A 22045-nucleotide genomic window follows, 5' to 3' on the forward strand; every position below is an offset into this window, starting at 1 on the left:
AGCATCCGCATTAGGTTTATGTCCTTTTTCATGTCCATGTGTGGCCCACCCAGCTGTCGAACAGTCTCAGGTTAGGTTAAAACAATCTGCACTGTTGATCCCACGCAAACGCTGGATTGGCACTTGTAGTTTCAAGTGGGGCTACCAAACCCCTACTCCACTATGGTACTTGTACAACAGTAAAAGTACAAAGGTGGATGCATCAATATCAGGAGCGTATGAAAGGACGAAGCTCTTTTCCGTACGAGGAGGTGAATGGTAATAGGCATCCAACAAGAAATTCAAATCATAAACGGGAGATTTGATAAAAATACATTCATCTCCGACAGGTTTAAGAAAATAAGAAGAAAATGGTGGAATTTCATCCTTCGTCCTAAAAAGATGTTCTACTGAAAGAATACATTTCTAAGAGATTATTGTTTGGTTTTTAAGAGTCCGAGCTTCCCTAAGCACACACGACGTGTGCAATACGGCTATATACGCGCCACACATGTGCCAGCAGGACACCTAAGTGCAAGACCGAATCCAATCCGTAGGTTGGCTAGCTCGACCTTTTACATGTTTTCCCAAAATAAATTTGGTCGACTCTACATATGGGCCCCAATATTAGAAACAGGTGGATGGATTTGAAAACCTCAGTTAAGTTTTTCAGAGCCGTACATGCATTTAAAAACTGTGGCCTTTCTGACAGACGGATTGGATCTTGGACCTATCATGTCATGCTGGCACGTGTGTGGCGTGTGTATGAGCTTTATTAAACGCGCGTGTGTGCTTGGAAAAAGGTAGTTTCAGGTTTTGAATTGGTTTTGCATTTTTACGCGAACACAATTTTATTTTTTTATTTTATCTTTTCACTTTTTTTTTTTTAACCAGCAAGATCACACTTGTCTGTCGTGGACACTGACGTTTGCATCATCCCAAAACTGTACATCTAGAGTACATGATTTAGATCCTGACCATTCATTATGCCATCTACGGATTGGACTGTTATTATTCTTCCATCATTCTTAGCTTATGTGGAACCTGATGAACGGTCCATATCTTATCCAAAAGATTCATATGTACAGTTTTGAGATGTGGGGAGCAGAGTTTAGAGTAAGGAAACGAAGAACATGGAACCCTGAGAATTTTGATTATATTACATTTAGTTACCCAAAGCAGCCCACTAATCAAGTTATTCCATTCCTTCAATCATTTAAAAACATGAAAAAAGAAAACAACACGACTCTCTACCCTAACCCTAACCCAAACCCAAACCCAATCAAGAACTGAGCCCTAAACCACTCCTTTTGCTCTGCAAACGCTGCCACCACCTTTTCTGCCCCCTCTGTGATAAAGCAAAAGCAAGAGAAAAAAAGCCAAACAAGAAAAGGAAGAAAAAACACGTATATTACTAAAGAAATAAAGAGGAAAGAGAGAGGAAACAAAACGCAAGAAAAAGCTCCCATCGCAGTTCATGTATCGGAATAGGAGCTGAGCTTCTCCAACCTCATCCAAAGAAAACCCAAAACACCAGCCTTTCAAAACCCTACTTGGAGAGAGAGAGAGAGAGAGAGAGAGAGAGAGAGAGAGAGATGAATAGAGGAGTTTTGCAGAGTTCGCCGGTGCAACAGATGATGGGTGGGAACTTAAACTGGTGGAGTATTAACAACATGAGGGCACCACCTCAACAGCCATCTCCTCTCTTGCCTCCTCTTTGTCCTCAGTACACACCTCCTGCTTCTTCGCTTCCATTGGGATCATGGCATGAAACCCAAGACCTTCCAGAGTCATGGAGTCAACTACTTATGTAAATACTAGATACCCTCCTCTCTCTCTCTCTCTCTCTCTCTCTCTCTCTCTAGTGCTCCATCTGTCTATCCATCCCGAGTTTTGCTGGCTTCTTGCTTTCTTTAAAAAAAGATTTCTCTGGATTTTGATTTTTTATATCTTAATCTAGAAAATAAATCTACTTTCATGTGTTTTGATCCGAAGTCATGGAGGCAGTTGCTTAAAATTCTCTCTCTCTCTCTCTCTCTCTCTCTCTCTCTCTCTCTCTCTCTCTCTCTCTCTCTCTCTCCCCCCACAAAAACTCACAAAATATCAAAACATAAGCAAAAGCCAGTATGGATTTCATGATCTCTCTTTCAACACTACAAAACTCTCGGTTTTTTTTTTTTTTTTTAAATAATTCTTTGGCTTTTCTGGTAATGATTTTTCACTCTCTTTTTGCTAGTTTAGAAAGTGATTCTCTTTTGGGTTTTGATGTTTGTGTTTCAGGAGTGGATTGGTAGGTGAAGAAGAGAGGTTGAGTTTCAACCATCCGCAGGCCAAGAAGGTGGAGAATTGGGAGGATCAGGTGCTATTTCCATCATCGAGTCTTCCTATGATTGATGTGAAGCAAGAGAGCTCTGAAAGTGGTTACGCGTATGGGCACGGAAATGAAGAACTTCACGCAGTTAAGTCTCCTTGGGGGTCTCAAATTCTCCCACCTTCGCCTCCTAGGTCTTGTGTCACCACCAATATGTTGGATTTTTCTAACACCAAGGTGGAACTGAAGCATCAACAGCCGGATAATTCTTCTGAGGTAAGAGATAGTTAGGTAGGTAGATAGATAGATAGATAGAGAGAGAGAGAGAGAGCTAATCTTGTTGAACTTTTGGGTTAAGAAGCATAATCATAACTTCTTGGGTTTAAATCTGTTAATTCCTTGATTAGTTCTCTATTATTGAGGGAATATAGCTCCAGCTCCAGTGCTTCATGAGCTTGTATTGTCATTCTCCTGAGAATTTTGTTTTGTTTGTTGAGACAAGAATTAATGCTTCATGCATGTTATCTAATTTTAGGGATGGGTTCCTTTTGTTAGTATTCTTAGAGTTTTACATGGGTTTTTAATTTTTCATCTTTGTTTTGCTTCATGAAGTGTAACAGCACAGCAAATGGTGCAGTATTTAAAAAGGCTAGAATTCAACCCCCAGCCCAACCAGCTTTCAAGGTCTCTCTCTCTCTCTCTCTCTCTCTCTCTCTCTCTCTCTCTCTCTCTCGGTGATTCATGTGCCTTTTCTAATATCGCTTTCTCATTCTAATATGATCATAAACAGAAAGACAAGTCAATAGAAATTAAAGGCCTTGAGAACAGCTATTTAAGAGGTTTAAGCCTTTTTTTTTTCCTCTCCTTCTTTGCAGGTGAGGAAGGAGAAATTAGGAGATAGAATAACAGCCCTTCACCAGCTAGTATCTCCATTTGGGAAGGTAAACCACACAATACCACTTCATGTACCACCTTCCACTGAAATTTCTACAATTATTTCAGAAAACCGAAATAGAGAATTCCCGTACATGTGTGAAGGAGAGAATCGGGACCCTTTTTCTCTTGTTTTATTGAATAATATTTTCATAGATAAAAGGTGACTGAATAAGGGTAGGGCTCTTTTGCAGACTGACACAGCCTCTGTCTTGTTAGAAGCTATTGGATACATAAGATTCCTTCAGAGTCAAATTGAGGTGATGCTTCCTTCCTTTAATTTGGTAAAAAGAGGAGCACGGATTCGAACAGGACGCACGCACTTAAAGTTGCATTTTTACTCTCTTCTTTTCTCTTTCAAAATGTCTTTTGAGATTTAATAGCCTTACTTCTCTCGAAGTTAGCAAAGTCCATGAAGTTTGAAAAATACTCCGTCTTTGGTGCAGGCCCTCAGCTCTCCGTACTTGGCCACTGGATCTGCTAACATGAGGCAGCCTGTAAGTATTAACCGTAACAAACCCCAGCCTCTCTCTCTACATGGGCTTGTGTGTACAGTTATGAGTGCACATGTGTGCATTTGTACGTGTGTACGTACACGCATTCAGGTATAGGTGTGCATGTGTAGGTATATATATACGCACACGTGTTCATATGTATTCTCTATACGCCGTAGAAATGTTCACATTTTAAACTCTTTCTTTCCCTCCTAGTCTTTCTTGTGAAGAACAGATCTATCCATGCACTCAGATGGTGTGTTCCTCCTTCCGGGGGTGGAAATAAAAAAAATAAAAAATAAAAAATCTTACCTACGTAGGAGGTGGGCCGCGTCTTAAAGATTGGGTGAAAATGGAGCTGGACCACACACATACATTGAGTCAGACCACCTGCTAACATCCATAGGATATTGTAGCCCGGCCAATGAGTGGACCATCCTGTTTTGTTGTAGATAATTGCAGTGTGGCCAACCTTCTGTGATTGTATGTTCCACATAACTGACAGGTTGGAAAGAAAGGAGGAGGTACAAGTGGTTCATTGTCTCCTACCACAAAATTACGTGGGACACATGGGATTTTAGGGCATCATACATGGCTCCAAGTACCTTTGGCCAACACATGCTTGTATGTTTGTACTTGGGTGACACTCGCAGCCGTGTCTGGGTGGACATATGGGCAAGTTCGTGTCGGTTGGAATCCTCTTCAGCACTTATTGTAGGCGATGGGTAAAACACTGAGCTTGTAGAGCCAATCTTATTGTGATGTCCATAAGTTCGTCAGGTGTGGCCCACTTGAGTTTTTGGATCAGTCTGATTTTTGAAACTTACATTGAGGTGAGCCGCGCACCATGATGGACTCCATTCCCAAACCTATGGTTGGGATCCTCTCTCCATTTTTCCTTGTGGTGTGGCGGCCTACTTGAGCTGTGGATTAAGATATTTTTTGGCCTCGTGGTCTAGAACTGAGCAGTGTGTTTGATGGATGGAGAGGATGTTACTAACACAACATGGTGGCCCCACAGAGCTTAGGTGTTTCACCCGCTACATAGAACAGGTGCTATAGAGGATTCCCGTCCGTTCATGTGTGGAATATGTTACGTTGCTGTATCTTCCTTTGTCATCTATTCAAAGGTTTGGAGATCTTTGATGCATGGGCTATCCATAGTGGGACCCCCCAAAATACCAAAGATCTGGATCGCTAAACCTCGGTTCCCACTTTTATAAGCAGAAAGCCCAACCTATAACATGCACGCTCTTGTATATGGGAACCCAAAATAAAAATAAAAATAAAGAATAAATAAAAAAGAAGAAGAAAAAACCTACCCACTTCATTTCATTAAGCTGCTAGGGTACTCTCTAGCAAAATGCCCCTGCTCCCCGCAGTTATAACATGATCTGACCGTAGATGGAGGTGGGTTGGGTTTTCTCCTTTTCGTTTTCTACTGGTATGTGGTTTTTGGACCTGTTTTCGGAGCAATCGTGTTTTGATGTGGAGGGAAGGAAAGGTTTGTCTTGTTTTGAGATTGAAATCCATTCTTTCTCTCGGCTTATATACATATATGGTTTTATTAATAGATTAGGGTTTTCTCTGGCAAAAAAATAAATAAAAATAAAATGCTCGCTCATATATGTGTGTTTGCACACGTGTAGATTGAGTATGTGTTGGAAACTAATGGAGCAAAAATCTTTTCAGGTTCAAGGGGAAAGGAATTGTATATTCCCAGAAGACCCGGGTCAGGTATGCTTTATCGAATCCATTGACAATCATAAAAGCTTGCATGTACGAGAGCTGTATTTCAAAAGCAACTCTTTCATTAACATTCCCTTCACAGACATATAGGCCCGGTTGGTTGGCTCAGGCCCGGATTTTAAAGTGGTCCGGAGGCCACTCAGTAGATTGATTGTGCCTGGCCATTGCCAGCCTTACACACACAAGAAAGTAGAGTGGTACAATGCTGATGCTTTATTTATATTTTGTCTCTAATAGTGGAGACATTAATTTTAGTTTTCAGTCCTTTAAAAGATATGAAAAGACATTTTATATGAAATCTTGAATATTTTAAAATTTTGAAAATGAGCTGAGGTTAAAGATTTTCCATACAAATGACCCCAAAAACCATTTTCCATACATTTTATACAAACTATCTGCCAGTGGGGTAACCTCCAAGGTTACTTTTGCAAATGAAAAGCCATATAGGTGGAACTTTCAGGTGATCCACCCCATCCATCAGGGACCCTGCCCCATTTTCAACACCGTATGTAAAAATCATGATCATCCAAAACTTAGTGTGCCACGCCATGGAAAGCAATTAGGAAAGAACAATCAACGTTAGTTTTTTGCAGGTTGTATGTTTACATGTTATCCAATCTATTCATCTAACGTGACTCATCATGTTGAAAGAATTATCCAAAAGTCTGAATATTTCAAGACTTAATTAGGCCATACCATTTAAATTTAGAGATTTAAGTATAATTTTATAGTGGGCCACCTAAGAGTTAAACCATCCTAATTTCCAAACCAAGGCTATATAAAGCGTGATTTACCTAATGGACGGTGTAGATTTTGTGCACTTTATGTTGTCTACCCCACATTAGCGAAAGAAACCCAAGTAGTTACCTACCAGAGGTTGCTAGTTCCGCGTGCCTGTGAGAGCTGTACATGTCCAAACCCAAGTGCATGTGTCATGATGTGATTCAGTTTTTATTCAATGAGCTAGATGTTATGTCAAAAAAGTCAGGCCATTTCAAACTTTACGTGGGCCATATCAGAAGAAATGAATTGCTAGGAAAAGAAAAAAACATCATTTCACTCTCTACCTTGTCTGATTTTTGGAAAGAAGATGTAAGCATTATTTCCAACCTAATGAAAACCTTAGATTGTCACCCTTTTCATATCTGCACATGTGTCTGCATGTGGAATTTAAACCATCAAAAAGCAAAGGTTTGATAATTCCACACGCCGAGTGATCCTGCCCATCCAGCACAGGGACCCATATAGATGTGTGCAGGATCCAAGCTTTTCGTTTGGTTCGAATCAATGCTCAGATCCTGTGCATTTCACTCCTCCGGTGGGCCACAGTGTACAAAGTAAACTGATGGTTAAAACTATTTTCTGGCTGTCTATTTGTTCTGTACCTTGTGGCCCACCTGAGGTGTTGAAATGGCCTAATTTTTAGAAATTTGCGATCAATGAATCACGTGTGTTCTTTATTGGCACGTGTGCTTGCATGATTGGGCTGGTCTCCTACACTCGTGTGGATTAGCAAGCTCTCAAAAGCATGATTAATTAGGATACATTAATTTAGTTTTGGAATCGTTAAATGGTAAACGTATGCTAATCCTCAATACTATCTTTTGCTTTGATTAGCTGTTGAATGATGCTTCCATGAAGAGAAGAGGAGCCCTTGAAAAGGTGCATTTCTCTACTAATCCCACTTTAAATGGTTATTACTTGGTTTCTGATAAAATGTGGGTCCCATCATCACAACGATCATGCATGGCGCGCTTCTTCCCACCGTCGGATGGCCCGCATGTAAGAGATGTGGGCCATTCATCTGGTAGTGTACACTATCAACATGCCATGAACCAAAAATCTGGGCATGCAGTACACTCATCATGTGAGCCAAAAATCTACGGTGAATTTAGTCCTTTGGATTTTTTGCTTCTAGCCGTCCATTTTTTTCCATACAAGTGTGCTTTACTTGATTAGCCGGCCTATATTATTTTCGGTCGTGAATGGCCCATGCTATGAGAACCAGGCGTTCCATGGTAGCTGTGATGCCCCGGGCCCACATTCTATCAAAACCCACTATTTTCAATTCAATAAACCTGTCAGTAATGCACACTTGAGCTTGATGTGGCTACTTGTAGTGCTTTCAAACGCAACATATGTATCCAAAATGGGAACTGTTGGCCTGAAGATCAGGTTAGCCCTTCCATCAGATGGGCCAATGTGTCTACCCCTCTTAGTGGGCCACCTATATGACACACAACACTGCAACATTGGTAAATATTTGGAGGGCCAGCAAGTAGTCATTACATCTTTCATGCTAGTTGATTGACCGCATATTTATTCTTCGATAATGATCAAAATTAATGGACTGGTGATCAAGTTCGATGTTTGTCGGTAATGCCAGGATGGTCAAGATGAGCTGAAGAAGGACTTGAGGAGTAGGGGTCTGTGCCTTGTTCCTGTATCATGCACTCTGCAAGTGGGGAGCGACAACGGGGCCGATTATTGGGCTCCAACGCTCGGCGGAGGGTTCCGATAAGCAGCATTGGCCTTAGGCGGTGGCACACCGGAGCTTCATGCAGTGATATAACATCATGAGCAGTCACTCTGCTAAAATTTCAAGGCTGATTGCTCATGATGATATGCACTTTGGGTCCAGAAAAATAAGTGTGCTAAAAAACTAGGTATTTCGGAGTCTATCAAGCTCCCTAATTTCAGATAAGCTTGTTTATCTAATCTTCTTTCTTTGATGATGTTATGCTACAATGATATGTTGTATATGTGATCCTAGTATTATGGTAATCCTCTTAAATTTTACTTGGAGGGTTTAGATTCATGTGATGGCATGGTCTTGAAGTGATCTACACCCTCCTGATTGTTGATGTATCATAGCCCAAAAATTACACTTAGAGATGATTGTAATAATTTGATTTTGGGCTTGGAATTTAGACCACAAATTGTTTTACTTTGACCATCCATTTGATAGCCATAGATCGGAAGGTTAGGAATCTTGGTCGGCGTGATTTTTAAGATACGCCTTATCTACGGTGAGCAAGGTGATTTGTATGGTCTATAGAGCTGTACATGAGTGCTCATGTTTACACCTGATTGATCACAGTTAAATTGAATGGTTTAGAAAGTGTTACATGATTGTCATGCCACAAGTAGTGTAGATAATTTTCAAAAGTAAGAGTTTGAGATGTATATATATGGGAGCATCAAATGCTAGAGTTCTATTAAAAATAATTCTCTCAGCAAGTCTCTCCACAAGTAAAAATTGCTAAAATCTTACCAAAAGTAACCTTTGCATGTGCAATAATCTTAACGTGAGACTCTAGTAAACCTTTCTGTGCACAACTGGAATAACAAGAAGTGTACATCATATCTTGTACATGTGGCATGATACAATTAATTACACTTATGTGGAGAATTGAGGAGATTTGCTTGATAACCTGCAATCAATAATTCACAAAAAAAAAAAAAAAAAAAACAAAAAATAACCCTTATGCATGCCACCACCTCCCAAAATCCTATAAAAGTAACATTCAATAAAGAGCTCGAGATGACCATTAATTGAGCCAACACACAGAGTCTCTCATAGTGCAACGTTGACTATATTAGTTTTAACCTTAGGTCATCCACTTTTGTCCAACTCTACTATAGTAAGTTTGAAGTTTAGCATAGCTTAGTCCATTACGGTCTAACACCATCACTATAATACGCTTATGAGTAGTGTAAATATACATCAATATTATCAGTGGATTCCCGATCAATCAAGTCCATACTTGAAAGATCACACCGATCATATTCTATTGGCCATTTACCTCAATCATTTGTTCACACGTATGATCATAAGTGCTTTATCTTTTATTTTCTCATTAATTGTATTGATTTTACTTCTAATTAAATTAATAAAATCGGCGACCAATCTTTATTTTTTATTCTATTTATCTATTATAACAACAGTAAGAAACCTGAAGATCATGATTATTGTTGAAAGAAAAGTCATAGCTCAAGTAAAAAAGATTTCATTAGATGAACTCCCTCCTTTCAAATTGCCTAATCGCTATAAGATTGGTGGTTGTACAGTCAGGTCAACTTTTATATATCCAATCTTACAATTGATTTGGCACCTAAGGTCGCAAGCGTTCAATTTATTCGAGAGTACAATTCGAACATGCCTGATACAATCTTAATATATAACACACAAATGACTGAATATGAGCCGTTTGTTAACACATATGGCCTTATGTCTGATTGAACAACAACATCCCCATGTGAGGAGGATGAGTTGCCTGATGTAGAACCTGTCACAGACACGTTCCTAGCATGGTTGAGCCAAAAGAAGATGGACCGTGAATTGACTATAACTTTTGATCTGGGTATCGTTATGGGGCGCACAACCTATCAATCTTTACTGAAATGGGCCATCCGAGGTGAACCGACCCACAAAGTGGGTCGCATCTGTCCGTTTCGTCAAAAAAGGCGCACTTTCAGCTCAAAAACGAATTTTTAGGAAAATTTTATTATTTTTAGTAATTCCGATTTTTTAAATATTTTTAGAGCTTTAGATTTTCTTTTCTTTTAGAAATAACTTTTAGTTATACTAGGACTCTTCTAGAGAAAGTTTATTTGCAATTTTTATTTTTAGAAATTAGGCCTTAGAAGAGTTTTATTAGAATTAGGATTTTTATTAGAGTTAGAATTTTGCTATTTTTGGTAATTACGAATTTTAGTTTATTTTTTTCTATATTAATGGTGTAAGGACACACATTATGCAATCATCAATTATTCATCAATCAATTTCGAATTTATTAGAATTTATTTCTATTTTCTGCTTTCTTTCCTCGTGGATTCGAGAAGTCTCTGTGAGGAGTCCAGAGAAGTTCCGTGGATTCACAATAGTTATCCTCTTGAGGAAGACGGTGCTCGACCTCGTCACGTTCATCCTGTTTGGTATCAAAGCGAGGTTTCTCCTCGGATTGATGGCTTCTAACGACGGGTCGGGCAACAATCCCATGGGCGGTGCTCCAGGGAATTTACCTTTAACGGCGACAGCTTTCGAAGCAGCACGGCGAGAGAATCGGCAAGCTATGCAAGGGCTGCAGGCTTTCATCGATCGCATGGCGGATCGTTTGGCGGAGGCCCTAGGGCAACTCCGTGTTCATGGTGGTGATCCACCATCAACAATTGCTACAATTCATAATCATATTGATCGTAGGGCGACGCTATCAGTGAACCACAGGATCACTCCTGATAAAGTGGGATCTAGCGACATGATTTTATAGCATCCTAGACGAGCCATTGATCAGATGGATCGGATGGACCAAGAATTCAAGATGAAAGTCAATCTTCCTAGTTTTAATGGTCAACTCTACTTGAAGGACTTTCTCGATTGGTTGCTTAAAGTCGAGCGTTTCTTCGACTACATGAACATAATGGAAGAAAAGAAAGTTAAACTCGTGGCCTACAAGTTGACGGGCAGAGCTTCAGATTGGTGGGAGCAACTTCAACTCGAGTGAATGAGATGGATGAAGGCGCCAATCCGCATGTGGTCGCGGATGAAGAAATTATTGTGCATGCGATTCTTCCCTACCAATTACGATCAGGTATTATTCCAACAAAATCAAAATTATTGGCAAGATAACCAATCATTAAAGGGTTATGCAGAGAAATCCTATTATTTGTCGGCGAGAGGTGACCGGGTCAAAACGGAGTTGCAACAGACCACAGGATTCATCAGTGGCGAACATGTGACCCCTATGGGAACGGTGAACTAACCCAAGACTTCTAAAGTGGAGGGACAATATTGCATAACTGAACAAGCCTTTGTTAAACAATCTGAGGAAACGGGAAATATATATCCATTAGTTGAAAAAAAAAATATGTAGAGCCTGTGAATATCCTAAAGAATTTGGAACCAGTATCGCAAGAGTTTAAGAGGGTCGTGCTCAATGAACTTTCTAATAAATTACCTCCCATACGAGATATGCAAAATTACGTTAATCCCATTGCAGGGGCAAGTCCGCCTAATTGCCCACATTATTAGAAGAAATATGAAATCTTGAAGACAGATGTGAAGGAATTAATCGATATTAGTCAAGTCAAGGAAAGCATGTGTATATGTATCGTATCGGCTCAAAAGCTTAATGCCAAGTATAAAAAAAAGTCTAATGAACATCGGCGTCAGAAGTTATCTCAGACTCATGTGCCAAGTCTCTTGCGTAACTCGAGGATGAGTTTTTTTCAAGTGGAGGGGTCTGATGTAGAACGTGTCATAGATCCGTTCCCAGCATGGTTGAGCCAAAAGAAGATGGACCGTGAATTGACTATAACTTTTGATCCGGGTATCGTTACGGGGCGCACAACCTATCAATCTTTATTGAAATGGGCCATCCGAGGTGAACCAACCCACAAAGTGGGTCGCATCTGTCTGTTTCGTAAAAAAAAAGCGCGCTTTCAGCTCAAAAACGAATTTTTAGGAAAATTTTACTATTTTTAGTAATTCCGATTTTTTAAATATTTTTAGAGCTTTAGATTTTCTTTCCTTTTAGAAATAACTTTTAGTTATACTAGGACTCTTCTAGAGAAAGTTTATTTGCAATTTTTATTTTTAGAAATTAGGCCTTAGAAGAGTTTTATTAGAATTAGGATTTTTATTAGAGTTAGAATTTTGCTATTTTTGGTAATTACGAATTTTAGTTTATTTTTTTCTATATTAATGGTGTAAGGACACACATTATGCAATCATCAATTATTCATCAATCAATTTCGAATTTATTAGAATTTATTTCTATTTTCTGCTTTCTTTCCTTGTGGATTCGAGAAGTCTCTGTGAGGAGTCCAGAGAAGTTCCGTGGATTCGGAATAGTTATCCTCTTGAGGAAGACGGTGCTCGATCTCACGTGACGCAGGGGAGGACGTGAGGTCGAGCACCGTCTTCCTCAAGAGGATAACTATTCCTAATCCACAGAACTTCTCTGGACTCCTCACAGAGACTTCTCGAATCCACGAGGAAAGAAAGCAGAAAATAGAAATAAATTCTAATAAATTCGAAATTAATTAATGAATAATTGATAAATCCTAATGTGTCTCCTTACACCATTAATATAGGAAAAAAATAAACTAAAATTCGTAATTACCAAAGATAGCAAAATTCTAACTCTAATAAAAATCCTAATTCTAATAAAACTCTTCTAAGGCCTAATTTCTAAAAATAAAAATTGTAAATAAACTTTCTTTAGAAGAGTCCTAGTATAACTAAAAGTTATTTCTAAAAGAAAAGAAAATCTAAAGCTCTAAAAATATTTAAAAAATCAGAATTACTAAAAATAGTAAAATTTTCCTAAAAATTCGTTTTTGAGCTGAAAGTGCACCTTTTTTGACGAAACGGACAGATGCAACCCACCTTGTGGGTCAGTTCACCTCGGATGGCCCATTTCAGTAAAGATTGATAGGTTGTGCGCCCCGTAACGATACCCGGATCAAAAGTTATAGTCAATTCACGGTCCATCTTCTTTTGGCTCAACCATGCTAGGAACGTGTCTGTGACAGGTTCTACATCAAACCCCTCCACTTGAAAAAAACTCGTCCTCGAGTTACGCAAGAGACTTGGCACATGAGTCTGAGATAACTTCTGACGCCGATGCTCATTAGACTTTTTTTTGTACTTAGCATTAAGCTTTTGAGCTGATACGATACATATACTCATGCTTTCCTTAACTTGACTAATATCGATTAATTCCTTCACATCTGTCTTCAAGATTTCATATTTTTTCTGATAATGTGGGCAATTAGGCGGACTTGCCCCTGCGATGGGATCAACGTAATTTTGCATATCTCGTATGGGAGGTAATTTATTAGGGAGTTCATCGAGCACAACCCCCTTGAACTCCTACGATACTGGTTCCAAATCCTTTAGGATATTCACAGGCTCCACATATTTTTTCTCTTCAACTACTGCATATATGTCTCTCGTTTCCTCAAATTGTTTAATAAAGGCCTGCTCAGTCATGAGAGATTGTCCCTCCACTTTAGAAGTCTTGAGTTGGCTCACCGTTCCTATAGGGGTTACATGTTTTGTACTGATGAATCCTGTGGTTTGTTGCAACTCCGTTTTGACTTGGTCACCTCTTGCCGACAAATAATAGGATTTCTCTACATAACCCTTTAATGATTGGTTATCTTGCCAATAATTTTGATTTTGTTGGAATAATACCTGATCGTAATTGATAGGGAAGAATCGCATGCACAATAACTTCTTCATCCGCGACCACATGCGGATTGGCGCCTTCATCTGTCTCATTCGCTCGAGTTGAAGTTGCTCCCACCAATCTGAAGCTCTGCTCGTCAACTTGTAGGCCACGAGTTTAACTTTCTTTTCTTCCATTATGTTCATGTAGTCGAAGAAACGCTCGACTTTAAGCAACCAATCGAGGAAGTCCTTGAAGTAGAGTTGACCATTAAAACTAGGAAGATCGACTTTCATCTTGAATTCTTGGTCCATCCGATCCATCTGATAAGATGCTGTAAAATCATGTTGCTAGATCCCACTTTATCAGGAGTGATCCTGAGGTTCACTGATAGCGTCACCCTACGATCAATATGATTACGAATTCTAGCAATTGTTGATGGTGGATCACCACAATGAACACGGAGTTGCCCTAGGGCCTCCGCCAAACGATCCGCCATGCGATCGATGGAAGCCTGCAGCCCTTGCATAGCTTGCCGATTCTCTCGCTGTGCTGCTTCGAGAGCTGTCGCTGTTAAAGGTAAATTCCCTGGAGCACCGCCCATGGGATTATTGCCCGACCCGTCGTTAGAAGCCATCAATCCGAGGAGAAACCTCGCTGATACCAAATCGACGCAGGGAGGACGTGAAGTCGAGCACCGTCTTCCTCAAGAGATAACTATTTCGAATCCACTAAACTTCAATTGACTCCTCACAGAGACTTCTCGAATCCACGAGGAAAGAAAGCAGAAAATAGAAATAAATTCTAATAAATTCGAAATTGATTGATGAATAATTGATAAATCCTAATGTGTCTCCTTACACCATTAATATAGGAAAAAAAATAAACTAAAATTCGTAATTACCAAAAATAGCAAAATTCTAACTCTAATAAAAATCCTAATTCTAATAAAACTCTTCTAAGGCCTAATTTCTAAAAATAAAAATTGCAAATAAACTTTCTCTAGAAGAGTCGTAGTATAACTAAAAGTTATTTCTAAAAGGAAAGAAAATCTAAAGCTCTAAAAATATTTAAAAAATCGGAATTACTAAAAATAGTAAAATTTTCCTAAAAATTCGTTTTTGAGCTGAAAGCGCGCTTTTTTTGACGAAACGGACAGATGCGACCCACTTTGTGGGTCGGTTCACCTCGGATGGCCCATTTCAGTAAAGATTGATAGGTTGTGCGCCCCGTAACGATACCCGGATCAAAAGTTATAGTCAATTCATGGTCCATCTTCTTTTGGCTCAACCATGCTAGGAACGTGTCTGTGACAGGTTCTACATCATTGCCACTTTTTAAAAAATGGCCATGGGCTATCACAGGAAGCAGCTTTGGTGGATCCACCGGTATATCAAGGTTAGTGGATCCCTGACAGTGGAGCCCACTACGATGTATGTAGCCCACTACGATGTATGTACCTTACATCCACGCCATCCATCTGTTTTTGGCAGCTCATTTTAGGGCATAATCCAAAAAAACAAAGCTGCATATCCAAATATCAGGTGCACCACAGCATATGAAACAATACTAATTGACCATTAAAAACTTTATGGGGCAAAATTTTTTTGGATCAATCTGGTACTTATGTGGACCGTCATCCAGATTTTGTGACCTTACCAATAGGTTCGATGGAAAATAAACACTATGGTGCCCCCATATAAGTTTTAATGGTGGGCATTCAATCACCACACTTTTCCTGGTGTGGTCTAGTTAATATTTTTAATCTGCTTCATTTTATGGATCATGCTCCGAAATGACCTGTCAAAACGTATATATGGACGGTGTGGATTTAAGGCACATACATCATGGTGGGCCCTGTCAAAACGCATGGACGGTGTGGATTTAAGGCGCATACATCATGGTGGGCCCTACCGTCAGGGATCCATTGAAGCTGCGCCCTATCACAGATGACGAGCTTGCATCGGCCATGGAGCCTTCTTTTTTTTGTCCTTTTTTTTTCGAGTCGCGGCATACCTGTAACAAACCACTTTTTTTTTCTATTCTTTTCAACGGTGGATACCAATTACCGCTGTTTCCAATGGTGTGGCCCACTTGAGTTTTGGACCTACTCTATTTTTGGGCCCATGTCCTAACATGGTCGGGTAAAGCTGATGGACAGAGTGGATTTCTCACGGCATCACAGTGGGGCCCACAGGCTTGTTAAAAAAACGAAAAAAAAAAAAAACCTAGAGTGACATGCGAGAGCACGTCACCACATCAGACCCGGCTCTCCCCCCGACTTCCTCTCTCCTTTCCCTTCTTCTTCGCTAAAACAGTGGTGGGTCTTGGACCCGAGACCCACCACTGTCCTCAATGTTGGCTTTACGAAGCCTTAGGAGATGATTCAAACACTTGTACAAGAAGGGAATAAAAAAAAAACACAAAAAACAGCTCTCTGTATTGAAAAAGCTTTCAAGCTTGATTTTCCTTTTTTTTTTTTTTGTTTTCAATATTGAACGTGCAGCACAACACCTTCTTATATAGTCACTACTACTTATGTGAAATACCTAATATGCCCTCATTATCTACATTTATTTTATCAGTTTCCAACGTTTGGAAATCCACCAGCCACATGTGGAAAATGTGAAAATTCCAACGTAACTGTCCATTTGGTTTGAACGTTCCAACACTTCCCTTCAAACCAAAATAGACTTCATTCCACGCATCGATCTTAGTCGTCTGAATGCATCTGTCGATAGTGCCTTGATGAAAATATCTGCCACCTATTCAGTAGTATGACAATACTCCAATTTCACCATTTTCTGCTTTACTTGATCTCTTAAGAAGTGATACCTAGTATAGATGTGCTTGCTCCTTCCATGCTGCACTGGATTTTTGACTAGCTTGATTGCCGACTTATTATCCACATATATGACTGTGGATTCTTCCTGCGAATGCTTCAGCCCCTTTAGCAGGTTTCTTAACCAAATCGCCTCACAGACCGTGGATGATACTGCCACGTACTCTGCTTCACATGTGGACAAAATAACAACACTTTGCTTCTTTGAGTTCCATGTGAAGGCAGTCGATCCAAGATAGAATACATAACCAGTGGTGCTCTTTCTTTCATATTGGTCACCTCCCCAATCACTAAGTATCCATACAACATTACTTCATCATCGTATGGATAGAAAAGACTGAATTCCATTGTTCCTTTGATGTACCTGATGATTCTTTTTACGGCTAGACAGTGTGATTCTTTTGGTGCTTCCATGTACTAACTTAGAAGCCTAACACTATAGACGATATTCGGCCTTGTGATTATGAGGTACCTTAGGCTTCCAATCAGACTCTTAAACATAGTCGAGTCAACGCTTCTTCCTTCTCCATCCTTTGTCAGTTTTAAGCCCATTGCTACAAGCGTGTTTACAGCATTGCAATCGATCATCTTGAACTTTTCAAGCAATTCCTTGCTATACTTCTGAGATATATAGATGCCACCATGTTGTTGCTTCACTTCAATGCCCAGAAAAAAGGACATCAGACCTCCGTCGGTCATCTTGAATTCCTTAAATATGGCCTTCTTGAATTCATCAAACATCGGTCATCTGTTTCCAATAAACAACAAATTATCAACATACAAGCATGCTATAAGCATATCGCTATGAACATTCTTCTTGATGTAAACTGCATGCTTATATGAATATTGGGTGAAGCCATTCTCTTGAAAATAGTTGTCGATGTGTGCATTCCAGGCACGAGGAGCCTGCTTTAACCCATAAAGGGCTTTCTTCAGTCGACACACTTTGTGTTCCTCCCCTTGAATAACAAAACCTTCGGGCTGGTCAACATAGACCTCTTCTTCCAGCATTCCATTTAGGAATGCAGACTTCACATCCAGTTGGTAGATCATCCAACTGTGATGGGCTGCAAGGGAGATAATAATCCTTACAGTGTCAAGGCGAGCAACAGGAGCGAAAACTTCTTCATAATCCACCCTATATTTCTGTTTATAACCCTTTGCTACGAGCCTTGCCTTATAGCGATCAATTTCACTATCAACATTTCGCTTAATCTTATCCATCCATTTGACCCCAATAGTTTTTTGGCCTTGAGGAAGTAAAGTCAGATTCCATATACTGTTCTTCTCAATGGCCTGGATCTCCTCTTCCATAGCCATCCTCCGGCATTCTTCTTTTACAGCCTCCTCAAATGTAAGAGGCTCGTGGTCCGCATACAAACAGAACAAATTTACTTCCTCAGTTTCGGCATAGATATCGTTTAGGCTCCTCATTTTGATAGGAGTCAAGGGTGAAAGAGAACTGGATGAAGACGTGCTGGCTGAGTGTTAATTTGATGGAATACTTCGAAATGAGATGGAATGTATCGCTGGATTTCTACGTGCAAATGGTTCGGCAAAAGAGGGTGTCGTAGGTGTTTACTCCTGTTTCTCATGCTTCTCTTCTTTATGTTCTTCAACCTTGACTTGATTTTCTTTGGCCAAATTTTTCTCGTTCCATTTCCAGGCTTCTTCCTCGCAGAATACTACATCTCTACTCACCACCACTTTATTGGTTAGTGGGTTGTAGAGTTTGTATGCCTTTAACTCTTCACTGTAGCCGATAAAGATGCACTTCTCACCACGATCACCAAGCTTCTTTCTTCTTACTTCTAGAACTTGAGCGTAGGTGATACACCCCAAAGATCCTTAGGTGTGTCACGCTTGGCTTGTATCCACTCGATGCTTCCTGTGGTGTCTTGAATTTGATACTCTTGGTCAGATACCTGTTGAGCAGATAGGCAGTACATGCAACTGCCTCTACCCAGAAATTCTTCGATAGACTTTTCTCCTTTAGCATGGTCCTTGTCATGTCGAGAATGGTATAGTTTTTCCGTTTCACGATTCCATTCTGCTGTGGCGTGTAGGCTGCAGTGTGCTGTTGCTTAATTCCTTGATCCTTGCAATACTCTTGAAAGGCATTTGAGGTGTACTCTCCACCTCTATCAGATCTAAGAGTTTTGATTTTAAGACCACTTTCTTTTTGAAAAAGGGCCTTAAAATTTTTAAAAATATTAAAAGTAGCAGACTTCTCTTTGATTACATACACGCACAATTTTCTACTGAAATCGTCAATGAAGGTAATAAAGTATTTATTACTTCCAAGAGAGATTGGCTCTAATGGTCCACAGATGTCAGTGTGAACCAACTGCAATGGTTCTCTTGCTCTTCGGGATACTCCACTCGGAAATGAGTTCCTTTGCTGTTTCCCAAGTGTGCACGCCTCACACACTTGTTCTGGAGCTTTAATAATAGGTAAGCCATGTACCATGCTTGATGATGACAGAAGTTTTAGGCCACTGAAATTTAGATGGCCAAAGTGAAGATGCCATGTCTGGAGCATTGTGTTTATATGGAGCGAAAACATACGATTCTTCACCATCTGGACTGTCGTAATCAAACATCCATACATATCTCTTATGGAAAGGAAAGAAATCTCCATGTGTATGGCATACCCCTTTTCGAGGAGTTGTCCGAAACTTAGTATATTACTTTTCATGTTGGGCACGTAGTACACATTGAAGATGTAGTTTGGAACACCATTCTTTTGAAAGATTTTGATTTTGCATTTACCTTTCACCAATGTCTTTGACGAGTCGCCGAATGTTGCATCACCATAAACTCTTTTTGTGAGTTCTTCAAATAGGCTTTTGTTCCTGCACATGTGATTGCTCGCACCTGTGTCGAGATACCATACATCTGTTTGATCACATCCTTTCTCTTGTGCAAGGAGTATTGTGGAGTCTTTCTGATTATGATTCGATGCTTCAACATAATTGGATCATTCATTGTGATCCACTAGCTTGCTCTAACAATCCGAGGCATAATGGCTGAATTTGTTGCAATTCCGGCACTGAATATTTCTCATATTTCCGCGGCCGCGTACGGATCGGCCTCTATCATTCCCTTTTCCACGGAAATTGGTAAATTTTTGTTGATTTTGTGGATGGTTCAAATGATATCCACATGCCCTTCCTCTTACATTAGTGTTGGTGCCACGACCTCCACGATTTGTATGACCAGTACTTTGGTCATTTAAAGTCAGCTTAGATTCTAAGGCATGTTCTAACATCGATGCGTTATTTTTCCGCATTCGTTGCTCATGCACTTACAACGATACCATCAACTCTTTGACAGACAAGTTTTGCAAGTCTTTTAATTCTTCGAGGGCCACAACCACATGTTTGAATTTAGTTGTGAGAGATCGGAGTATTTTTTTCTACCACCCGAATATCTTCAAAATTTTCACCGTTTCTTTTTAAATTGTTAACTATAATAAGCAATTTTGAAAAGTAGTCTGAAATGGACTCACCTTCCTTCATATGTGCAGCTTCGAACTCAGCTTTAAGGGTTTGGAGTTGAACCCTCCTGACACGATCAACACCCATGAATATGGTGCTGAGACTCTCCCATGCTTGCTTACATGTCGTAGCTTCGGCGATTCGTTCAAAGGTAGAGTCATTCAACCCTTGATATATAAAAAATAAAGCCTTCTTGTCCTTTTTCCTTTGATCTTTGCGAGCCGTCTTTTGTTCGGCAAAATAGGAGGCTTCTTGCTCCGTTGTGGGTTGTACATACCCATCACTGACGATATCCCATAGATCCTGAGATCCGAACAAAGCCTTCATCTGGATGCACCAGTTTTCATAGTTATCCTTAGATAACTTTGGAATCTGAGGCTAAATCAAGGACGCCATCACTTCTTCACACCACGGATCAACAACGCCTTTTTCTTGACGTAGCAGTGGCAACACTTTGATCACACGATCTAAACCTTCAAACTATACCTTCTTCTTTTTTTTTGTTTCCTTCAAACTATACCTGGTCCCACAAGATCGTCTTGCTCTGATACCAATTTGTTGGCTTTACAAAGCCGTAGGAGATGATTCAAACACTTGTACAAGAAGGGAATAAAAAAAACACAAAAAAGCTATCTATATTGAAAAAGCTTTCAAGCTTGATTTTCCTTTTTTTTTTTTTTTTATAGTTTTCTATATTGAACGTGCAGCACAACACCTCCTTATACAATCACTGCTACTTATGTGAAATACCTAATATGCCCTCATTAACTACATTTATTCTATCAGTTTCCAACGTTTGGAAATCCACCAACCATATGTGGAAAATGTAAAAATTCCAACGTAACCGTCCATTTGGTTTGGACGTTCTAACACTCAAACCCACCATGAAAGTGGGCCTCGCCCACTAATCCGAACCGTTCGTTCGGTGGGACTAGCCTATTCGATCCACCCAAAAAAATGGAACATGTGTGTTGTGTGGCTCACGTCGCCGCGAAGTCGGGGGAGTGTTGACTCCCTCTCCCACTTCTTTCCTTTTCTTCGCTCAACAGCGGAATGATTCCGCAACTAATGTTATCAAGATCGTCCATTTTGCGGGAATCGAAATTTAAAAATAAATAAATAAAAATGCAACAACATGTGCTGTTATCACACTCCTCCACAAAGCCATGAAGCCCTTCATTCCTCTTCATTCTTATAAAATAGGAAAAAGAAGAGAAAAAAAAAAAGACAAGGAGATTTCATGTTGTACACAACTCCGGAAGCTCAAAGTATGAAGAGTTTTAATCAAATTAAAACTTAACATAAACATTAAAAACGGAAATAAAATGGATTTTTGACCGTCGATCTGATGGAATCTCGCAAATTCGATGCAGGCAACCCACATAGCTAGGTTGGTTGGCTAAATTAGCTTCACCTACCCAAAATCATATATGATACATCGAGTAACTCATTCTGGTTTGGGAGATATGCCTGTTGTAAGGTTCCGACGGTCCGGATCAACTCCGCTCCAAGCCTTCTCTAGTCCATCTTAGACATGAAAGTGTCCGCGATCAACTCTACATAAAGATTAATTAGAAAGAAACGAGAGAAAGGGAGAGAGAAGCAGTGTTAATTAAATTCCATCGAATAGTTCAGTTGATCTTTTGATATTTAATAGGATTATTTTTGTATTAGTGGCTTTGGATAGCATTAAGTCGGAGAAGTTGTTAAATTAAAATCGAGATAATTAGTTTTTTTTAAAAATTTATTTAATACGCGTGTGTGTAAACAATTTGAATTATATACCAATTTCAACTTATTAAATATGATGTATAAAAAATAATAATTATAATAATAAATTTCAATAATAATTTAATGTAAATTCATAAATTTTAAATTAAAGTCGGATATAAATTAGAAATGTTGTATAATTAATAATAATATGATTAAAATTAGACCTACTTTAATATGATTTAATAAATCCATTTTTGTGAATTTAACAATAATAATAATAGAAAATTGACCTAAGATATATTGAAAAAAAGAAGAAGAAGTAATTACTTTGGTATATTAACTTAACTACG

General features: G+C 39.4%; 1 protein-coding gene across 1 annotated transcript; it reads left to right on the forward strand.

The window, feature by feature from the left end:
* The first annotated feature begins 1243 nt into the window (after nucleotides 1-1243).
* On the forward strand, nucleotides 1244-8413 carry LOC131223034 (transcription factor bHLH68-like). Its single transcript, XM_058218315.1, has 9 exons — nucleotides 1244-1789; nucleotides 2260-2566; nucleotides 2903-2974; nucleotides 3166-3231; nucleotides 3418-3483; nucleotides 3670-3720; nucleotides 5410-5454; nucleotides 7084-7128; nucleotides 7853-8413. The coding sequence occupies exons 1-9, from the start codon at nucleotides 1575-1577 to the stop codon at nucleotides 7985-7987; spliced, it is 1002 nt and encodes a 333-aa protein (XP_058074298.1). The 5' UTR covers nucleotides 1244-1574; the 3' UTR covers nucleotides 7988-8413.
* The last annotated feature ends 13632 nt before the right edge of the window (nucleotides 8414-22045 follow it).

The sequence above is a fragment of the Magnolia sinica genome, chromosome 13, assembly GCF_029962835.1.
Source record: "Magnolia sinica isolate HGM2019 chromosome 13, MsV1, whole genome shotgun sequence".
In the NCBI taxonomy this organism is placed as follows: domain Eukaryota; kingdom Viridiplantae; phylum Streptophyta; class Magnoliopsida; order Magnoliales; family Magnoliaceae; genus Magnolia; species Magnolia sinica.

Excerpts from the sequence above, each read along its gene's own strand:
- LOC131223034 (XM_058218315.1), top strand. The coding sequence starts at position 1,575 with ATGAATAGAGGAGTTTTGCAGAGTTCGCCGGTGCAACAGATGATGGGT. Across the intron at positions 3,721-5,409 it reads CTGCTAACATGAGGCAGCCT|GTTCAAGGGGAAAGGAATTG; the intron begins GTAAGTATTAAC and ends AAATCTTTTCAG. Across the intron at positions 5,455-7,083 it reads TCCCAGAAGACCCGGGTCAG|CTGTTGAATGATGCTTCCAT; the intron begins GTATGCTTTATC and ends TGCTTTGATTAG.